Raw genomic sequence first — 23,678 nt, forward strand, 5'->3', positions numbered from 1 at the left:
AGCAGTCCTTAAGTACTGCTCTGGAGATGGTTAGATAATGTGCTAAAGCCCTGATGTCTGATTTCTGATTCAAGTCAGAGCCTAACTGAGCCAATCTGACTCTGGTTCCTTGAGAATGTGAACAACCAACAGGTTTTTGTATTTTCAATCCCACTGTTGATCTCAAAGCAGAACATTATGTTCAGTGCAAAACAGTCTTCTCTCTTGACCCCATGGATATCATACAACACGAAATTTTAAGCATAATTCCACCTCCTATAAAGAATCCTCCCACAAACTCTTAATTCAAGAAGTGTGCCAGACTGACATTCCATGGAGGTGGGAAATTCTGTTGGTACCTGACAGAATAATCCTTGGGGAGCACTCCAACAAATACCAGAGATACTCCATGATTGGCATTTTAAAACCTAATTTAAGTGCTGTAGCAACATGTCTGTGGTTTTTCAGTGATGAGAAGTTTCCCATTGGCTTCTTCAGACTGGCTTTTTAAAAAAAACAAAATTGCAAGTGTCGGTTTCACAACTGACAGGCGTCAGAGCGGGAACAGTGCTTCTGAACGTCGGACTGATTCGGGGTTTGCTGGTGGGTTCCAATTTCTTTTTTTGTAAAAGCCTGCCGGAAAAACCAAATCTGTCCGAAGTTCAGAAACTGCTGTTCCCACTCTCCGCAACAGTCAGAGAGAGAGAGATGGTGGGGAGAGAGAGGGGAGAGGGATGAGAGAATGGCACAGGGAGGGGAAAGGGATTGACACAGAGGGAGGGAGCGAGCGAGAGGGGAGAGAAAAAGATCAAGATCACTCCGGACAGATGGACATCTATCCGACTTTCCGCATCGCGACATCAAATGTATGCACAGACATTGACTGCTTGTACAAGCAAAAGCAGTGCCAGGTATCTCTCTAAATAAGGAGAAATGCATTTTTAATTGGACTGTGTTTTGCTGGCATTAAGTTGACTATACACTTTATATACAGATTAATTGCCCCCATGTCTGTGGCTGAATCAATAATTTTGTCAAATGTCTGGTGCAATTTGTTAGTGCCTATCCCTGCTTAGCACAGTACTTTTGAAAGGAAAATGTAGCTTAGGGCTTCAATGTGTACTTAAGCATACAGCGATCCAATGCTTAAATAAATCTGGCCTGTGAGGATCCCCATAAAATATTAGTCTGCTACTTTCAGTATAGAAGGGGGTTAATGCAGTGAGCTTTCAATGTAAAATATTTTTATGTGCTGTAATCTCGGTGGCTCAGTTGGTAGCACTCTTGTCTGAGTCAGAAGGTTGTGGGTTCAAGTCCCACTCCAGTACTCAGGGACCGCTGCACTTTCAGAGGTGCTGTTTTTTTGGGTGAGAAGTTAAATTGAGGCTGTCTGCCCTTTCAGGTGGACGTAAAAGATCCCATGACACTATTTCAAATAACAGCAGAGGTATTATCTCTGTCCTGACAAATATTTATCCCTCAATCAACATCATCTGGTCATTACCACATTGCTGTTTGTGGGAGTTTTCTGTGTGCAAATTGGCTGCCACGTTTCCTACATTGTGTTGTGCCTAATTTAACTCAGGACGGGAAGATTGACCCCTTGTCCAATTATGTCAAGCTCCCAAACAACAGACACCGGAATATAAACATATGACAATGAGAAGTTTAATACAACAGTTTTATTTAGACACCAAATAATTACAAGTCTCACTACTTGTACAAGATACTACCCGTCAACATAGAGGTGATCAGTCTATCGTCACGGTTGATCACTGAGCCTCCAGACTCGGGGTCCTGCCTTCGAGAGTTGTTCCTAGGTTCCCACTGCGGATATACTGAAGCGTTAACCCTTATATATTCTTTAAAGGATCATTGCTCAACCCATGACTCACATGATCATGTCTTGCATGGTTTTTAAGATAAAGCTCCAAACATTAGCTCATCTTTGATTAGCAAGCGTTAGTGGTTTAGCTGCCTAAGCAGATGTCCAGACGTTTATGACACCCATTGTTTGTTCCCCTTTATCTGCACCGTTCAACAGTCACTTATTTGTTTCCCTTTGTCTGCACCGTTCAACAATCATGTACCCTTAACCACAAGTTTTGACATGTCTGTAAGCTTACTTCAACAAGTTCTGCGCCTATCTTAGCTGCCTTGGAGCATGCTGGGTATAGAACAATACTTGACCAATTTTCAAGGCCTACAATTGCATCAGTGACTACTCTCCATAAGTATTTGGCTGTAAAGAGCTTTGGGAACACTGTGAAAGGCATTATTTAAATATAAGTCCATTATTTTCTTTTTAAAAAATATTTGTCATGAGTAGTTTCTCATTAACTTAAATTCATAAGTTTGTGGTGGAGCCTTGATTCTACAGTTTGGATATGTAGGACAATATGTTTTAATGGAAGGGATATGTAGGTTTTTCCTACATTATGCAATTAAAATTTGACTAATGGCTGAGTGACGTGTTCTCTTATATTTGAGGATTATTCTAGCCTTGGCATATCATTCTGTAATCAACATTTCCTGTTATGCTAATACATCCAATGGTAAATCATCTTTATATTTCTTCCAAGCGTTTGGGGGTAGAATGTTTGCACAGATTGCCTGATTTCCCACCATAACCTCAACAGAAACTGTCGTAAAATGGTGGCAATGACTGTTCATGCCATTCCCACGAGAGTTGAGGTGGGCAATCTGGAGAACCCCCTTGAAAATTATTGGTGCTGCTTTTCTCTAAACATTCTTTTTGGATGGACAGAGTAGATTCAAGAAACTAATCCTATTTGCAGCTTTAGTTGATAGCAGTTTGTCCCCATACTTCTTATAGGTTTCAGAGTTTCTCAGCTGAGTTGACAATGTTCTAGAATATTTGTGCTGGAGACCTAAACTAAAGGAATGTACCTCAAAGTACTAGTTGATTTTATACAGGAAGAGTCCATGTAAACTGTACTGTTGTTTATTCTTGAGTGGTGAGAATTGCCTTTTACTGCTTGGTAGTTAACAAATTCTGGTAAGGATTTCTGTGGCTGGGTATAGGGTTGAGAGGGGGAAGAGGAAGGAGGAGCGTTAACATAAAAGAGGGAGAACGATACATTGTCTTTAATATATGCATTTTCATGAGGAAATTATGGTTACAGAGAATAATATGTTATGGCTAGAATATATACTCTTCCTAAAATTTCTAAAAATTATGTATGCGAGAAAACCTAGCAGCAGTAGGATCAGCATTTCAAATCCTTGGCTGTAAAGTTTTCTAGAGTACAGTTGATTAGAAGGCTCTTGGAATTGATGCAACACTCAAGACATGGTACAGATCTTTTATGATCAATCCGCAAGTGAATATTTATTTCTCCTGCAGACCAACAGTGATTACATTTCAAAAATAATTCATTGGCTACAAAGTGCTTTGGGATGTCTTCATATGAAAGACACGATATCAATGCAAGTTCTATCTAGTTAATTGGAACATGTAAACAAAGTCATTTTAAGAGTACAAGAATTTGAAGTGGCCACACAGGCTTGCATAGTAGGGTCTGGCAAGTAAGCTGATTTGCAAAGTGTTTGCTGTAGAGCTCCCCCCCCCCCCCCCCCCCCCCCAAGGAGTTGTTTAAAAAGGGAGGAAGGCATAAAGTGAGTAATTACAGGCCAGTTGGCCTAACCTCGGTGGTGGGCAAACTGGAAAAAAAATTCAGAGGAACAGTATAAATTAGCATTTTGAAAGGCACGGATAAATCTGTATCTGTGAGCAGGGATTTGTTAAGGGAAGGTCGTGTCTGACTAACTTGATTGAATTTTTTGAGGAGGTAATGAGGAACGTTGTAGACAAGGTCTCACCTGGCAAACTGGTGAGAAAAGTAAAAGCCCATGAGATTCAAGGAAAGTGGCAAATTGAATCCAAAATTGGCTCAGTGGCAGGAAGGAAAGGATAATGGTCAACGGGTGTTTTTGTGTCTGGAAGGCTGTTTGCGGGGCTCAATACTAGGTCCCTTGCTTTTCATGGTATATATCAATGATTGAGACTTAAAATATAGGGGTCATGATTAAGAATTTTGCAGATAATACAAAATTAGTTGTGTGGATGATAGTGAGGAAGAAAGCTGCAGAGTACAGGAAAATATCAATGGACTGATTAGGTGGGCAGAAGAGTGTCAAATGGAATTCAGTCCGGAGAAGTGTGAGGTAATGCATTTGGGGAGGGCAAACAAGGCGAGGAAATACAAAATAAATGGTAAGATACTGAGAAGTGAATGCATGTCCATATAATAACTTGGTTGAGTTTTTTGATGAGGGAGAGAGGGTTGATGAGGGTAATATGGTTGATGTGGTGTACATGAACTTCCAAAAGGCATTGGTAAAGTGCCATATAATCGGCTTGCCAGCAAAGTTGAAGCCCATGGAATGAAAGGGACAGTGACAACATGGATACAAAGTTGGCTGAGTGACATGGAACAGAGAGAAGCGGTGAAGGGTTAGTTTTTGGACTGGAGGAAAATATGCAGTGGAGTTCCCCAGGGGTCGGTACTTGAACCACTGCTTTTCTTGATGCATACTAATGACCTAGACTTGGGTGGGCAGGGCTCAATTGTCAAAATTTGCATATGAGACAAAATTTGGAAGTATAGTGAGAATAGTGATAGACTTCAAGAGGACATAGACAGGCTAGTGGAATGGACGGACGCGTGGGAGATGAAATTTAACGCAAAGACGTGTGAAGTGATGCATTTTGTTAGGATGAACGAGAAGAGGCAATATAAAATAAAGGATATAATTCTGAAGGGGTGCAAGAACAGAGAGACTGGGGGTAAGTGCACAAAGGTGGCAGGGAAGGTTGTGAAATGATTCTGGGCTTTATAAATAAAGGCATAGAGTACAAAAGCAAGGAAGTTATGATGAACATTTATAAAACACTGGTTCGGCCTCAACTGGAGTTTTGTGTCCAATTCTGGGCACCGCCCTTTAGGAAGGATCTGAAAACATCGGAGAGGGTGCAGAAAGATGTACAAGAATGGTTCCAGAGATGAGGGACTTCAATTATGAGGATAGATTGGAGGCTCGGGTTGTTCTCCTTAGCGAAGAGAAGATTGAGAGGAGATTTGATAGAAGTGCTCTATCCCTGCCTGGCGCAAAAGTAAAACGGGAAAGGTAGCTAAACCATGGCTTACAAGGGAAATTAGAGATAGCATTAGATCCAAGGAAGAGGCGCATAAATTTACCAGGAAAACCAACAGACCTGAGGATTGGGAGCAGTTTAGAATTCAGCAGAGGAGGACCAAGGGATTGATTAAGAAGGGGAAAACAGAGTACGAGAGTAAGCTTGTGGGGAACATAAAAACTGACTGTAAACGTTTCAATAGGTATGTGAAGAGAAAAAGATTGGTGAAGACAAATGTAGGTCCCTTACAGTCAGAAACAGGGGAATTTATTATGGGGAGCAAAGAAATGGCTGACCAACTAAATGCATACTTTGGTTTTGTCTTCACAAAGGAGGACACAAATATCATACCAGAAATACTGGAGAACACAGAGCTTAGTGAGAGAGAGGAACTGAAGGAAATCAGTATTAGTAGAGAAATGGTGTTGGGGAAATTGATGGGATTGAAGGCCAATAAATCCTCAGGGCCTGATGGTATGCATCCCAGAGTACTTAAGGAAGTGGCCCTAGAAATAGTGGATGTATTGGCGGTCATCTTCCAAGATTCTATAGACTCAAACAGTCCCTACAGATTGGAGGGTAGCTAATGTAACCCCACTATTTAAAAAGGGAGGTAGAGAGAAAGCAGGGAATTATAGACCAGTCAGCCTGACGTCGGTAGTGGGGAAAATTCTAGAGTCCATTATCAAAGATCTTGTAGCAGAGCACTTCGAGAACAGTGGTAGAATCGGGCAGGGTCATCATGGATTTACGAAAGGGAAATCATGCTTGACAAATCTACTAGAATTCTTCGAGGATGTAACTTGTAGAGTTGATGAGGGGGAGCCAGTGGATGTGGTTTATTTGGACTTTCAGAAGGCTTTTGACAAAGTCCCACATAAGAGATTAGCATGTAAAATTAAAGCACATGAGATTGGGGGTAGTGTATTGTGATGGACAGACAATAGGTTGGCTGACAGGAAACAAAGAGTAGGGATAAATGGCTCTTTTTCCGAATGGCAGGCAGTAATTTGTGGGTACTACAGGGATCGGTACTATGACCCCAGCTATTCACAATATATTTTGATGATTTATATGAGGGAACTAAATGTAATATCTCCAAATTTGCAGATGACACGAAACTGGGTGGGAGGGTGAGTTGTGAGGAGGATGCAGAGAGGCTTAGGGGTGATTTGGACAAGTTGATGAGTGGGCTAATGTATGGCAGATGCAGTATAATGTGGATAAATGTGAGGTTATCCACTTTGGTAGCAAAAACAGGAAGGCGGATTATTATCTGAACGGCTACAAACTGAGAGAGGGGAATATGCAGCAAGACTTGGGTGTTCTCGTACACCAGTTGCTGAAGGTAAGCATGCAGGTGCAACAGGAGGTAAAAAAGGCAAATGGTATGTTGGCTTTCATAGCGAGAGGATTCGAGTACAGAAGCAGGGATGTCATGCTGCAATTATACAGGGCCTTGGTGAGGCAACACCTGGAATATTGTGTGCAGCTTTGGTCTCCTTATCTGAGGAAGAATGTTCTTGCTATAGAGGGAGTGCAGCGAAGGTTTACCAGACTGATTCCTGGGATGGCGAGTCTGACGTATGAGGAGAGATTGAGTCGGTTAGGATTATATTCGCTGGAGTTCAGAAGAGTGAGGGGGATCTCATAGAAACCTATAAAATTCTAACAGGACTTGACAGGATAGATGCAGGAAGGATGTTCCCAGTGGTGGGGGAGTCCAGAACCAGGGGTCATAGTCTAAGGATACGGGGTTAACCTTTCAGGACTGAGATGAGAAGAAATTTCTTCACCCAGAGAGTGGTGAGCCTACCACAGAAAGCAGTTGAGGCCAAAACATTGTATGTTTTCAAGCAGGAGTTAGATATAGCTCTTGGGTCCAAAGGGATTAAAGGGTATGGGGCGAAAGTGGGAACAGGTTACTGAGTTAGATGATCAACCATGATCATAATGTATGGTGGAGCAGGCTTGAAGGGCCAAATGGCCTACTCCTGCTCCTATTTTCTATGTTTCTATGCTCAAAATCATGAGAGGTCTAGACAGAGTAGGTAGAGAGAAACCCTTCCCATTGGTGGAAGGGCCGAGAACCAGAAGACATTGATTTAAAGTGACTGGCAAAAGAAGCATGAGGAAAACCTTTTTTTTTATACTGCATGTGGTTAGGATCTCTAATGCACTGCCTGAGAGTGTGTCAGAGGCAGATTCAGTCATGGCTTTCAAAAGGGAATTGGGTAAGCACCTGAAAAGAAAAAATTTGCAGGGCTGTGGGGAAAAGACGCGACAATGGGACTGCTGCGTTGCTCTTGCAGAGCGCCTGCACAGGCATGACAGGCTGAATGGCTTCCTTCTGTGCTTTAACCATTCTGTGATTATATCCCTGAAAGTAGCAGGTGGATAAGGTGGTTAAGAAGGCATACTGGATATTTTTTACTAACCAAGCCATAGAATATAAGAGCCGGGAAGTTGTGCTAGAAGTGTATAAAACACTAGTTAGGCCACAGTACTGTGTACAGTTCTGATCATTGTATTACAGGAAGGATGCGATCACGCTAGAGAAGGAGATTTATGAGGATGTTGCCAGGACTGGAGAATTTTAGCTATGAGGAAAGATTGGATAAGCTGGGGTTGTTTTCTTTGGAACAGAGGAAACTGAGGGGAGATTTAGTTGAGGTGTATGAAACTATTAGGAGCCTAGATAGAGTGGATAGGAAGGACCTATTTCATTAGCAGAGAAGTCAGTAACCAAGGGGCATAGATTTAAAGTAATTGGTGGAAGGATTAGAGGAGTGTTGAATTTTTTTCACCCGGGCATGTTGGGAGCCTGACACTCACTGCCTGAAAGGTGGTAGAGACAGAACCCATCATCACCTTTAAATAATATTTGGATATGCACTTGAAGTGCCAAAACCTACAAGGCTCTGGACCAAGAGCTAGAAAGTGGGATTAGGCTGGATAGCTCTTTCTCTGCTGGCATAGGTACCATGGGCTGAATGTCCTCTTCCTATGCTGTAAATTTTCTGTTTGTATAAATAGTGCCTATCTGCTTCTCTTGACTCTGAGGAGGCTTGTGCAGGTTCTTACTACTTCAGCTCCTTTGGTGGAACAGGAAGGTGTTATGCTACTGACTCAGACATGGGGAGTGTATTGATAATCCCAAAACAGTATAGGCTGGATCTTGTTCCTGGCAGTGGTGGGTGCAGAAAATGGCAGCTGCTGCGCACGGACCACACGCCGCTGCAATCCTGCATCTGGGAACCCCCCCCCGCAACCTTACAGTACATAGTGTAGAGTTGACCCCTCCCCCATGCACAACAGAATGCACAGTTGACTCCTTCCCCACCTCGGTGGTGCCAGCTTTGCCTGGATGGGAAAGTGAAAGTGAGAGTGCCATACATCACGCTGAAGATCGGGAACTGAAGGTAAGATCGCTGCAGATTACATTTTCATTTTCAAAGATGTAATTTAAATATGTAAATTGGGGTCCTGTTGCAGAGTGGCGGAGGGGCCGCCAAGGAGCTACCCTGCCGCTGGGAAGATCGGGCCCGCTAATCCCAGAGTCTGGTTCCTTCGCAGGCCGCTGCCGCTCTGATTTTCCACACACCCCCCGCCCCCACTTGTCACTGAACCCGACGTCAGAAGGAGAACAAGATCAGCCAATTTGTATGTAGTCAGAAAATGGCCTAAGGGCGCAACTGGGAGGCAGACAGGATTCAAGGTCAGGAGGTCATCTTCATCCAAAAGATGAGTGGAAGGTTATGAAATTGAAAAACTAGTTGTTTATATCGCACTTTTTCTTTAGGTATGCAGACCAGGTTTTAACAATTGAACACCAAGTCGACGGAGAACTTCCATGGTAGATATCTGTTTCTGATTTTGGAATCCACTCCATGTTGTCCTTATGCCAGTGTAGTACATCCTAACCACAGTTAGCAGCGTTGGAATTGCTTTACAATCTGGTCTACAAGTCCATGTTTTTACGTACACAAAACTCAATAATAATATGGATAGCTTCACATATTTGATATCTTCTCAATTCAAACAGTGATTTGTATTTCACTTGGCAATTCTCCCAATCCATTGTTCTCCTGAGAAGCCCCCAGATGACTCTTCAGTCATGTGGCAAGATGTTTCTGAGAGAGCTTACATCTTTCATTTTGCATCTTTCACTCAACATACAAATGAACTGGTGCTAACCAAGATGATGAAATCAAAGTTTTTTTCCTTTCAACTTAATCTTCAACTGTAAACCATCAGTATCATTGATCATAGATTACATCACGATTGAGTCTTACCTGGCCCTTACTTGACGAGAACTTTTCAAATATTTAGCTGAGAGATTGGCAAGAACAAGCTTCACAGGCCTCTACTGGTCCTTTGCCCAGGGTTACCAAAGTCAGTTTCTGATTCTGACTAATTTCTAGATTATCAATTCTTTTGAATTGGCTTCCTCATTGACAAGAATGTATTTAGATTGGACTTCTACACATGCAGACATCACGCGCATTACATGAATTTTTAAAATCCTACAATGACCTGCTTAAGTGCAGATCAAAATTCAAGTGTTTATTTGGAGAAGAATTTAAAATGGGGTTTACTACAATGACTTCCATTCTCATTTTTGTGGGTCTTCATGATTATATATTTGATTCTGCACCCTCAAATCAAATTTATTGCATCAATGTTGTCCAATTCTACTCCTTGCATGTAAATTTGCTTTACGCTTTCTAATTTCAGAGGATAATTTGAAACGAAATTAATCAAATTGCTCAAGATAATTTCAAAAACTTTTGGTCCTTTTTTTTTCTCAGTAACTCTAATCTTTTTATGCCACATGAGGTTCATAACATTGTTTTAAAATGACATAGTTCACATCATTAGAAAAGTCCCGCTTTTTAAAAATAACTGTTTGACTACCTTCATTAATGCTTTAACCGTGGGAGTGCAGCCACTCTATAAAGCCATGATTCAGGTTGATATTCCTCCCAAAGCTATCATTCTACCAGCTGAAGCAAGTAAACAAGTAAGCCTATGACTGCAATTCCCAGGCTCTGAGCATGTGCAGTATTAAAAATTATCCGCATGCATCCATACGATAATGCACTGTGTGTTTCGGCAGGCTACAAAAATTGTTTGTTTTTCCAAATTATTTCACAACAGGCTTGAACATAAATTTGAAAGCCTTTCATGTAAAGTTTTACGGAAAATCTCTTCTGTTTTTTTTTGCTGCTTAGAAAGAAAGTAGGGCTGCAACACTTGTCTTTTACTTTTACTCCTAGAATTTGAAATTAATGATTGTTACATAAGATTTATTTTTTTCCAGCAGTCAGCGGCAAGCCATTCATTACTTTTACATATATCCACAAGCTTTCTTTGGCATTTTGCACTGGACCTTGCGTTGATTAGAAATCCAAAACAGCGCGGCACCCTCTACAGGGATGAGACCCATGTCAACAGGGCAAGCAACTGTGTATCTCCTTAACCAATCAAATTGAAGAGTCTTTACTGTGACCAGAGTCTGACCAGGAACTGTAAGTTAGAATAATTAATTTATCATCAAATCATTAATAATCAAAGCAAAATAGAGTGGGAAAGAAAGATGAGATTGAGAGAGAGATAAAAGAGACAGAGAAAAGTTTTTAAAAAGTACATTTTTAAAAATTACAACAATTAAAATCTGAAGGAATAAGACTCCACACTTAACGTTAATTTTCAATGCCAGAGAGGATGTTTGCCTGTAATGAAGACTTATCATGCCATTAAAAATTCATTTACACTTGAGTGGAGAAACCCTAGCCTTTCCAGCCTGTTTAGTGGTTATCTGTCGTATAAGTACCTAACTTCATGTCCTTCCATCTATTTGAATGCCGAGTCTCTTGTCCAGCATCTAGATGAGCGGGGCAACTCGGAGAAACTTCCTAATTTCCACTAATATCTGTACATGTATGATCGCCAGAAGTTGCTGTCCAGTTTACTTTTTAATGACGATTTAAAGTGATTAACAACAAAGCAACGGTGACATGAAAAACATTTTATTCAGTGAGTGGTTAGGATCTGGAATGCACTGCCTTGAGTGTGATAGCGGCAGATTCAATTGAGGCTTTCAAAAGGGATTTGGATAATTATTTGAAGAGAAAAATGTGCATGGCTATGGGGAAATGGCGGGAGAGTGGGACTAGGTGAGTTGCTGTTGCAGAGCTCTGAATGGCTGCCTTATGTGCTGTTACCATTATATGATTCTATGAACCAAGCTAGCCTTGCCGTTATTTTTACCACAAATCCTGGCTATTGTCTTTAAACAGAATTCTTAAAAACTTCTTTGCAAATCCTTTGGTAGTGATGTGTACCCCCCTGTCATTTCCCCTTGCTTCAGAGAGAAAAGCTGAGGGAGATCTTTGGAGCACCTTTTTTTTTTGTTCATATTGACAATTTGAATTTCTTTCCACATTCATTTATGCAGCAGTGCTATTTATCCAATTGCAGTAAGGATCCTTAACTTATTTTACTGTATCTAATCAAAAATTAGTTGCTCCACTATCTGGATAGCATTCTTAAAAGCTTTGTTTTTCACTAGACTTGTATACCCATCCCCTTTTTCAGACCCCAGCACCTTGCAGTAGCATAACCTATGACTCATAGTGAGCATGCCATAGAAGATGCTATAGCAATATAGTTGGGGTAAAAAAGTCACATTTCATCTCCGTTGCATTTCTTGTCCGTTGGACTTTGTCGAACTGAAATTTCTGTGTGTCACTTGGTAGGAGGTGTGGGGGGAGGGGAGATAAAAAAAACAAATGGAGGATTGCAGTGTGAAGAGAAATAAGCCAGAAACAGAAAATGCTAGAGCTTTGTTATTGATACTTTAAAAAAAAAATAAAGTCAATAGCAGTCATTTGGAATAATCAAACTCTCCAGGAACAGAAAACATTGAAGTCTGCAACTTCTTAATTGCTCTTTACTAACTGCACTTAAAGCTAAGGTTCTGACATGCAGGCTGGTTCGCAATTAAACTCTGAATAAACTCACTCCAGTGTTTACCCAACAGCTGCTGAATCTGTGGTCTTGAAAGTATACTGCTTTGGTTTACCAACAATATAGCAGATTGCACATTACGTGGCATAATACTTCTGTCCCTATAAGACAATGCAACATCTCATTTACCATGAGCAATGCCATGGAAGATCTGCTAGTAATATATCAAAACGGATTTCTGTACACACAGATGCCACACTCAAGTTGTTGTGCTTTGCCAGCAATGAAAAACAGTCTTAAAATGCTGGGTGTTCTGGCCTGCATTTCTAATTTCCAGCCAGAAACAGATGAATGCATTCCACTTTGCAAAGATGCTTGCTAAACAATTGATCTGTAAATGATTTGAACATTTGTTTCTCTAGTTTGTTGCAAAGGAACACAGCTGAGAAGTGGAATAATATATTATGAATTGCATGGTATAACACTACTATGCTTATGAAGCAGTATTAGCATATCATCCAATTTGCTATGAACAATCTCATGGGGGATTAGCTATTATATTGGATATATGGAAGAATTCTGAGAAATGCTGGTTTAATACTAGTTTTAAAAATTGCTTAACCTAGGAGAAAGAAAAAATGATCACAATGAATCAAGTAGGAACTCTGCATTAATTTGATTTGCAAAGTTCAATGATGTGCAGTGTAATTAACACTTCCTCTCTTTGCAGCATGTATGTGTGGATTGTAAGAAGAATTTCTGTACAGTCTGCTCCGTCCAACCAGAGAACAGTCCTAAAATGTGCCACACTTGCCAGAGATTCCGTGCCACTGACTTTCAGCGAGGAGAGCTAATGAAACTAAAAGTGAAAGACTTGCGTGATTACCTCCAACTACATGAAATTTCAATGGAGATGTGCAGAGAGAAATCAGACCTAGTCGACCTGGTACTGGGACAGCAACCTCAGTCTGCTCCAACCAGTCATGTGCATATTCCTGTTTATAGGATGGGTATGCCTGAGCAGCAGTACTTCATACCAAATATACACACAGGGACAACAGCATCTACCTCACAGGATCCTCCACCACCATATGGAGCAACCAGCCCAAGTAACCCAGAACAGCCTCAGGAAGCAAACTTGGTATATAAATATATATATATATATGTAATTTTATAAATCTGAAAACTGTATGGTAGTCATACAAGATATTTTTAAGTGTTTGTAGATCTGTGTTGAACTTGATTCTGTATCAGTGGCAGGGAGAAGAAATGAGAATTAAGTCATCTTGGCCACTTGGCTGTCTTGTAGATAAAGTGATCAATTATTTTAAGGTTCTCTTTAACTCCTCAGCAATAAAGCTGCTTGTGATGTTTTGTGTAACTTTTAGCAAATTCTTAAGTGTTGAAGTGCAAACAGATGACATTAGTCAAACCGCAAGATGAGTTTCTCTGAATCTGATGGAAGAGTGAGATTAAAAATTGTTGCAGTGCATGTTTACCCACCTGACACATCTACAAAAATCTATTTCCTACTTTCACTAATTCTTATTGCAAAACATTATCTGAAACCAATTAAATGCAACACAAAACTGAGCAATGTTCAAACCAAATTCACTAATTCCAGAAAGTCCATAGTTGCAAAGAGGAAATGAGTCATGTCGAGACATTATTTCAAGGTTTGGCTTCTAATACAGAAATTAAGAATTTCCTTTGTTTAGCATAATAACAGCTGGTGGTAATGTCTGTTGGATTCACTGGGAAACCTGTGAAGCAGTCTACGCAAACAGCATGAGTCAAGTGATGCAGATCATAGTCAAGGTTTTGGTGTTGTTTGCATAGAAATTGAAGAATACTGGACTCGCAGTGAACTCTAGTTATTAACTTTAATCTTAATCAATTTAGTTTTCATTTTGTTCATTTTGGAATATGAATGTAATGCCATTTCTCTTTATACATGCACAGTTGAACGCAGAAGTGACTGGAGAGAGTCATAATGAGTCTTTGGCACAAATGGAGGATGAAACTGAGGTGTGTTGCATCTTTACTGCTGAAGCCACAATATAGTTCTGTCTTGTTTCTAGAATTCTGTAAGTGACACTGGTGGAAAAACAGCAGATGCTGTTTTCCAAAGCGATCAGTAATGTGTTGAGTGTACCATGTTGGTCATTTTTTCATTAAAAAGTCGTATGTTTTTATTGAGTGGGGTCAATTATACTCAGTCTCAGAGACCAGTTCTTCATAGAGCATAATTTTAGTGCTGTTTCAAAACAGTTAATGCTTAAACTTGGACAACTCTAGAAAATTCCAATCACTCTGAGCTAATCATTTTCTAATAATTGTAGCTCATGTTAAAATGATCCTAATATACTAAAGTTACTGTGTCATTAGTCGCTTTTTTAATGTACTAACCTTATACAACTAAATAATTTTATTTGTGATGGCTCTTTCTTGCCTTATTCTGTAATTTCTCATTTCAAGTCTCTTTATTCTAGCTTTACTTTTATCTAATATAGCTTTATCTTCCTTTATTAAAAAAACTTGTACATATCTATTTTCATCGCCCTGCTAGGTTCCACCATTTCTGAGGTGGAAGCATGTTTTTAAATAAAAAATGGCTATTGGTCATTGGCCATTTTTCAGCTCTGAAGTTTGACGTCATTGCATGATAAGATGTATCAGATCAATTTTTCATGTGACACTTGTGCATCAAAATGAAGAGTGCTACCAAAGGTTAAGTTAGCTCATCCATATTGTCACCTGAATAAGATAGCTACTACATGGAATTCTAGGGGTGCTGCCACTCATTTATTGGTCACATTATTTGGGGGAGTCAAAACATCTTGCAAGTTTTTGTGTAACTGCTTGTGAATGACCATCACAGTTTAGAGCACTGAGGTTCTCTTCTCTCGTTGGCCTCCTTGTCTCAAGAGACAATGGGTAAGTGCCGAGAGGTGGTCAGTGATTTGTGGAGCAGCGCCTGGAGTGGCTATAAAGGCCAACTCTAGAGTGACTGACTCTTCCACAGGTGCTGCAGATAAAATTGGTTGTCGGGACTGTTACACAGTTGGTTCTCTCCTTACACTTCTGTCTCTTTTCCTGCCAACTGCCGAGTCTCTTCGACTTGCCTCTCTTCAGCCCCGCCTTTATAGCTGTCCACCAGCTCTGGCGATCGCTGGCAACTGACTCCCAATACTTGTGGTCAGTGTCGTAGGACTTCATGTCGCGTTTGCAGACGTCTTTAAAGCGGAGACATGGACGGCCGGTGGGTCTGATACCAGTGACGAGCTCACTGTACAATGGGGATCCTGCCATCTTCCATGCGGCTGACTTGGCCAAGCCTTCTCAAGCGCCGCTGGCTCAGGTGGGTATATATGCTGGGGTTGTTGGCCACCTCGAGGACTTCTGTGTTGGAGATACGGTCCTGCCACCTGATGCCAAGGATTCTCCAGAGACAGCGAAGATGGAATGCGTTGAGACATCACTCTTGGCTGACATACATTGTCCGGGCTTCGCTGCCGTAGAGCAAGGTACTGAGGACACAGGCTTGAAACACTCGGACTTTTGTGTTCCTTGTCAGTGCGCCATTTTCCCACACCATCTTGGCCAGTCTGGACATAGCAGCAGATGCCTTTCCCATGCACTTGTTGATTTCTGCATCGAGAGACAGGTTACTGGTAATAGTTGAGCCAAGGTAGGTGAACTCTTGAACCACTTCCAGAGCGTGGTCGCTGTTATTGATGGAGGGAGCATTTCTGACGTCCTGTCCCATGATGATCATTTTCTTGAGGCTGATGGTTAGGCCAAATTCGTTGCAGGTAGTCGCAATCCTGTCAATGAGTCTCTGCAGACACTCTTCCATGTGGGACGTTAATGCAGCATCGTCAGCAAAGAGGAGTTCCCTGATGAGGACCTTCCGTACATTGGTCTTCGCTCTAAGACGGGCAAGGTTGAACAATCTGCCTTCTGATCTTGTGTGGAGAAAAATTCCTTCTTAAGACTTAAACGCATGTGAGAGCAGCAGTGAGAAGATGATTCCAAACAGTGTCGGTGCAAGAACAGTTTAGAGCACTGAGATTAATTAATCCTTAAGTGCTATATTACAATTCAGGCTTTTTTTCCTTTCAGTTGTTGCACTAGACTGCCGTAAACGATCCTTATCCCTTGTGATTTAGGTGCAGATGCCTCTGAGTTGCAGAGCCCAGGATAAATAATCCTATTTTGCAGTAATACTGTATTATATTGCAGTAATACTGTATTCACTAATTTATTTAGGATTCCAGGATGTTTCCTGTTGATTGTAAACTTGAGCTCATTCAAAATTCTGCTACTTGTATCCTAACTCGCACCAAGTCCTGTTCATCCATTACCCGTCCTCACTGACCTACATAAGCTCCAATCCAGCAATGCCTTGACTTTAAAATTCTCATCCTTGTGTTCAAATCCCTTCATGGCCTTGCTCCTCCCTATAGTTGCAACCTCCCCCAGTCCTACATACACCCGAGATCTCTGCACTTCTCCAATTCTATACTCTTGCGCATCCCCAGTTTTCATCGTTCCACCATTGGTAGCCATGCCTTCAGCTGCGTAGGCCCTAAGCTCTGGCATTCTCTCCTTATATTTCTCAGCCTCTCTACCTCTCTCTCCCCTCCTTTAAGTCTTTCCTTAAAGCCTATCCCATTGAGCAAACGTTTAGTCACCTGTCTTAATATCCCCATGTGGTTCAATGTTGAATTTTTTCCGATAACGCTCCTGTGAAGTGCCTAGGGATGTTTTTACTATGTCAAAGACGCTATATAAATCCAAATTTTAATTTTAAATCAGGAATATAAGATTGAGGGCCACAGTTACAGGCTAAAATTACTGGTTTTATTTAGGCATAAATCATGCATACAAAAGCTTGGGAGCTAGGCAGCATGCACATAGTGAAGTTCATTAAAGCAGCAGTCCACGATGGTTGTGCTTTTCATTTTGTAGATGAGTTTTCAGTCTCATGGCACAAGCTGATGAGCTGAGATATACTTGACGCAACCTTCTTTTCCTGAGTTTTTTGACACACTCAGAATTGACAAAGTAAAGTTTAAAACTGCTTTAAGTAGTTATAATGGTGCATTTTTGATTGAATCGAAAATTGAAGTAACAATGCTATTTTGATGCACTGAATATCACTAAGATTAAAATACGTTACAGAAAATAATTACTGCAGTGGACCTATTTGAAATATAAAGGTGTAACATGCCATAGAGTTATCAGTGTTTATACTTTACCAAACGACCCCTCAGTCAAAGGAAGTCTTTAAGAACATAAGAACCAATGAAATAGGAGCAGGAGAAGGCCATATGCCCATTGATACTGCTCCGACATTCAGTAAGATCATGGCTGAATTTATCAACTACACTTTCCCTTCCTATTCTGGTATCCCTTGATTCCCTTAGTGCCCAAAAATCTATTGACCTCTGTCTTGTATGTTCTCATCAACTGAGCATCCACAGCTCTCTGAGGTAGAGAATTCCAAAGATTCAGAACCCTCTGAGTGAAGATGTTTCTCGTCCTCTCAGTCCTAAGTAGCCGACCCCTTATCCTGAAACTATGCCCACCAGATCTAGGCTCTTCAGCTATGGGGAACCACCTCTCGGTATCTACCCTGATGAGCCCTCTAAGAAATTTATACGTTTCAATGAGATCATCTCATTCTTGGATGGCCTTTCATCAGCCTAAAAAGTTAACTCTGTTGCTCTCCACAATTGCAGTCTGACTTGCTCAGCATTTCCTTTTTTTTTTTTTACAGATTACTGGCCTCTGCAGTATTTTGCTTATGCATCAGTCTAGTGAGTCTTTGTTACAAATCTGTCTTTCCTTGGATAAGGAGACCAAAACTACACAAGTGTGGATACACCAAAGCCCTATAGATCGTAGCAAGACTTCCTCACTCTTGTACCACAATTCCCTTGCAATAAAGATTAACATATCATTTGCTTCCTTAACTGCCTGTTGTACCTCAGTGTTAAGATGATCAAGAGATTAGCAGACGACACAAAAATTGGCCGTGTGGTTGATAACAATGAGGATAGCTGTAGGCTGCGGGACGATATCGATGGACTGGTCAGGTGGGCAGAAAAGTGGCATATGGACTTCATCCCAGAGAAGTGCGAGGTGATGCATTTGGGAAGGTCAAACAAGAGAAAGGAATACATGATAATGGGAGAATACTGAGAGGTGTAGAGGAAGGGAGGTACCTTGGAGTGAATGCCCACAGATCCCTGAAGGTAGCAGGACAGGTCAATAAGGTGGTTAAGAAGGCTTATGGAATCCTTCCCTTTAATAACCGAGGTGTGGAATACAAGAGCAGAGAGGTTTTGCTGCAACTGTATAAATCATTGATTAGGCCACAACTTGAGTACTATGTTCCGTTTTGGTCACCTCATTACAGAAAGGATGTAATTGCACCAGAGAAGGTGCAGAAGAGATTTACGAGGATGTTGCCAGGACTGGAAAATGTAGCTATGAGGAAAGATTGGATGGGCTGAGATTGTTCTCCTTGGAACAGAGGAGACTGAGGGGCGATTTAATTGAAATGTACAAAATTGTGAGGGGCCTGGATAGAGAGGATGTGAAGGGCCTATTTACCTTAGCAGAGAGGTCAGTGACTGAGGGGCACAGATTTAAAGTGATTGGTAGAAAGATTAGAGGGGAGATGAGGAAATTTTATTTCACCCAGAGGGTGATGAGAGTCTGGAACTCACTGCCTGAAAGGGTAGTAGAGGCAGAAACCCTCAACTCATTCAAAAGGTATCTGGATATGCACCTCAAGTGCTGTAACCTGCAGGACGACTGACCAAATGCTGGATGGTGGGATTAGGCTGAGTGACTCATTTTTCAGCTGGGGCAGACACGGTGGGCCAAATAGCCTCTTTGTATGCCGTAAACTTTCCATGATTGTATGATTTAATGTGCAAGAACCCCCAAATCCCTCTGGATGCCAGAATTCGGTAGACTATCGCCATTTTAAAAAAATATTCTGCTTTTTCATTCTTCCTACAGAAGTGAATAATTTCACATTTCCTCACATTATACTATCAGATCCAGAGGAATTGCCAGCTTTTAATCCCAACATTTTTCCAGTATTTTTTTTAAACCAATATTAATTGCTTTAAGTTTCTCACTCCCATTAAACCCTTGGTTCCCCACAATTTGCGATATTCTCATTGTGTCGGCTAATGTGAAGCCAGACGCAATTTTTTCAAACATTTCTGCTGCTCCTTATTCCCCGTTTTAGTTATTCCTGTCTCTGCCTCCATGTGCCCATGTTTACTTACACCAATCTCTTCCTTTTAACAATCTTGTAAAAGCTCTTCGAGTCTGATTTTATATTTCTTGCTGCTTTACTCTCATTCTATTTTCAAGCTCGTTAAGAAATTTCCTGGTCTTTATTTTGCTGATTTCTAAAACTGCCCAATCCTCAGGCTTATTTCTCTTTCTGGTAACATTGCAAGCTTCTTTTAAACTAATACTATCCTTTACTTCTCTAGTTAGCCATGGCTGTACCGCTTTTCCAATGGAGTTTTTATTCCTCAAGTGAATGTATACCCGTTGAGAACTATGAATTATTTATTTTAAATGATTGTCATTGCTTATCGACTGTCATAGCCTTAATCGAATTTCCCAATCTTAAAGTGACTTCAGAAAGGACAAGAATGACAGCTTTAAATTCCTGGTTACAGGGTTTTCAGAAGGGTAGGGGGGGAATAAAAGAAAAGGGGTGGGGGGGGGGGGTAGCAATATTGGTTAAAGAAACAATCGCAACTGTGAGGAGGGATGATGTGCTGGAAGGAACATCAAATGAAGCCCTATGGATTGAATTGAGGAATAAAGAAGAGAAAACCCAGTGCTGGGATTATCCGATAAACCTCCAAACAGTCAGAGGGAGATAGAAGAGCAAATATGTAGTCAAATTGCTGAAAAGTACAGAAACAAAAGGGCAGTAATAGGGGATTTCAACTACCTAAATATTAACTGGGTTAGAATTATTGTAAAATGCATTTGGGAGAACATTTATTTGGCCAGTATATAGCAAGCTCAGTAAGAGAAGGGGTGGTTCTGGACTTATTTTTAGGGAATGAATCTGGGCAGGTGGAAAAGGGTATCAGTGAGAGAGCATTTTAGTGGTAGTGATCATAATTCAGTTTGGTTTAGAGTAGTTATGGAAAAGGATGAAGATAGACCCAGAGCAAAAGTTTGAAAGGCCAATTTTATGAAGCTGAGATGGAATTTGGCAAAAGTGGACTGGAAACAGCTACTTGAAGGTAAATCTATGTCAAAGCAGTGGGAGGCATTCAAGTAGAAGAAAAAAGAACCAATATGTTCCCATGACGAAACAGGGTGGCACTTTCAAATCTACACACTACCTCCCTGCATGTCAAAGAGCATATAGAGGAGGATGAGCCAAAAACAAGAAAGCTTATGTCAAGAGCTCAATACTGCAGAAAGCCTAGATAAGTATAGAAAGTGCAGGTTGAAATTAAAAAGGTAATTAGCCAAGCAAGGGTCTAAAAAAAATTGGCAAATAAAGTCAAGGAAACCCAAAGATGTTTTATAAATATATGAAGAGTAAGAGGATAACGAAGAAAAGAACAGGGGCAATTAGAGACCAAAAAGGTAACTTGTGTATGGAGACGCAACAAGTGGTTTTGAGTCGACTCAGAAGAGAGGGATGAAGGAGACATTTTAGTTCAAGAGGAGGGGATGTGAAATATTGGATGGGATAAACATTGTGCGAGAGGAAATATTAAGGGGTTTAGCATCTTTGAAAGTAGATAAATCACCAGGCCCAGATGAAATATATCCCAGGCTGCTAAGAAAAGCAAGGGAAAGAAATAGCAAAGGCTCTGACCATCATTTTTCAATCCTCTTTGGCTACAGGCATGGTGCTGGAGAACTGCTAGCGTTGTACCGTTGTTGAAAAAGGAGGAAGGGGTAGCCCAAATAATTACAGGACTGTCCGCCTAACCTCAGTGGTGGGCAACTTATTGGAACAAATTCTGAGATACAGTATAAATTGTCATTTAGAGAGGCACGGATAAATCAAGGACAGTCAGCATGGATTTGTTATGGGAAGGTTGTGTCTGATTAATTTGATTGAATTTTTGGGGGAGGTAACAAAGAGGGCTGATGAAGTTAGCAAATTTGATGTAGTCTTCATTGATTTTAGCAAGGCTTTTGCTAAGGTCCCACATGGCAGACTGATCAGTAAGTTAAAAGGTAGAAAGCAAAGTGTTATGGTTGACAGATGTTTTTGTGACTGGAAGACTTTTCCAGTGGGGTTCTACAGGGCTCAGTACTAGGTCCTTTGCTTTTCGTGGTGTATATATAAATGATTTAGACATAAATGTAGGAGGTATGTCTAAGAAGTTTGCAGATGATGTGAAAATTAGCCGTGCGGTTGATAGTGAGGAAGAAAGTTGTAGACTTCAGGAATTTATCAATGGACTGGTCAGGTGGGCAGAAAAGTCGCAAATGGAATTCAGTTAGAAGAAATGTAACGTAATGCATTTGGGGAGGACATGTAAGGAAAGAGAATACACAATAATGGTGGGATTCTGAAAAGTGTAGAGGGACACCTTGGAGTGCATGTCAACAGATCCCTGAAGATAGCAGAACAGGTAGATAAAGTGGTCAAGAAGATAGGAACAGGAGTAGGCCATTCAGTCCCTCGAGCCTGTCCCGCCATTCAATGAGATCATGGCTGATCTGCGGCCTAACTCCATATACCTGCCTTTGGCCCATATCCCTTAATATCTTTGCTTAACAAAAATCTATCTATCTCAGATTTAAAATTAACAACTGTTCTAGCTTCAACTGCTGTTTGTGGGAGAGAGTTCCAAACCTCTACCACCCTTTGCGTGAAGAAGTACTTCCTAACATCTCTCCTGAACGGTCTGGTCCTAATTTTTAGACAATGCTCCCTCGTTATAGAATCTCCAACCAGTGGAAATAATTTATCTTTATCTAGCCTGTCTTTTCCTGTTAATATCTTGAAGACTTCAATCAGATCACCCCTTAACCTTCTAAATTCTAGCGAAAACAGGCCTAATTTGTGTAATCTCTGCTCATAACTTAACCCCTGTAGTCCAGGTATCATTCTTGTAAACCTACGTTGCACTCCCTCCAAGGCCAATATATCCTTCCGAAGGTGTGGTGCCCAGAACTGCTCACAGTACTCCAAGTGGGGTCTAACCAGGGTTTTGTACAGTTCCAGCATAACCTCTGTGTCTTTACACTCCAATCCTCTGGATATAAAAGCTAGCATTCCATTAACCTTTTTGATTATTTTCTGCACTTGCTCGTGGCATTTTAAAGATCTATGCACCTGAACCCCCAAGACTCTTTGGACATCCACTGTACTTAACCTCTTCCCATTTAGAAAGTACCCCGCTTTATCCTTTTTTGGTCCAAAATGGATAATCTCACACTTGCCTGCATTGAAATCCATCTGCCGCAGTTTTGCCCACTCACCTACTGTCAATATCTCTTTGCAATTTTATGCATCATCTAGACTGTCTATAATGCCACCTAATTTTGTATCATCAGCAAATTTGGTTATATGACTTACTATGCCATCATCCAAGTTGTTAATGAATAAAGTGAATAATTGAGGCCCCAACACTGATCCCTGCGGGACACCACTAGTCACATCCTGCCAATCGGAGTACTTACCCATTATCCCCACTCTCTGTCGCCTACCACTCAACCAACTTCCTAACCATGTCAGTAATTTGCCCTCAACTCCATGGGCTTCTACCTTAGTTAACAGTCTCTTATGTGGGACCTTATCGAATGCCTTCTGGAAGTCCATATAAATAACATCCATAGATATTCCCCTGTTCACTACCTTAGTCACCTCTTCAAAAAATTCAATGAGATTTGTCAGACATGACCTTCCCGTCATGAATCCATGCTGGCTGTCCCTGATTAACTGAAATTTTTCGAGGTGTTCAGTCACCCTATCCTTGATTATAGACTCCAGCAACTTGCCCACCACAGATGTCAGGCTAACTGGTCTGTAATTTCCTTGGTTCCCCCTTTCACCCTTCTTAAAAAGTGGAGTGACATGTGCAACTTTCCAATCCAGAGGGACCACTCCTGAATCTAGGGAACTCTGAAAGACTATAGTCAGGGCATCTATAATGTGCTCCCCTACTTCCTTTAACACCCTCGGATGGAAACCGTCAGGTCCTGGGGATTTCTCACTCTTTAGTTCCATTAATTTCCTTGTTACTGATGTTTTACTTAGGTTAATTGTATTAAGTCCCTGTCCCCTATCGGCTATTAATTTTTCCGGGACTTCTAGCAAATTATCCTCCTTTTCAACTGTAAATACTGGGGCAAAGTAATTGTTCAACATGTCTGCCATTTCCCTATTATCAAAGACAATATCTCCATTTTCAGCTTTTAGTGGGCCTACATTGCTTTTGACCACACGCTTTCCCTCTATGTAACTATAAAATTCCTTATTGATTTTGATGTCCCTTGCAAGTTCCCTTTCATATTCTCTGTTAGTAGCTCTTATAAG

At 40.9% G+C, this 23,678-nt stretch overlaps 1 protein-coding gene across 3 annotated transcripts in view; it reads left to right on the forward strand.

Moving 5' to 3' along the window:
• The window catches only part of LOC137346575 (E3 ubiquitin-protein ligase rififylin-like), a 129,662-nt gene that overhangs the window by 88,039 nt on the left and 17,945 nt on the right, over positions 1 to 23,678 (forward strand). For all 3 annotated transcript variants that reach the window (XM_068010089.1, XM_068010091.1, XM_068010092.1), the window contains 2 exons: positions 12,843 to 13,253; positions 14,075 to 14,140. In XM_068010089.1, coding sequence (XP_067866190.1) covers positions 12,843 to 13,253; positions 14,075 to 14,140 — 477 coding nt within the window. The remainder of the gene's footprint in view (positions 1 to 12,842; positions 13,254 to 14,074; positions 14,141 to 23,678) is intronic.

This window comes from Heterodontus francisci, chromosome 30, assembly GCF_036365525.1.
Source record: "Heterodontus francisci isolate sHetFra1 chromosome 30, sHetFra1.hap1, whole genome shotgun sequence".
In the NCBI taxonomy this organism is placed as follows: domain Eukaryota; kingdom Metazoa; phylum Chordata; class Chondrichthyes; order Heterodontiformes; family Heterodontidae; genus Heterodontus; species Heterodontus francisci.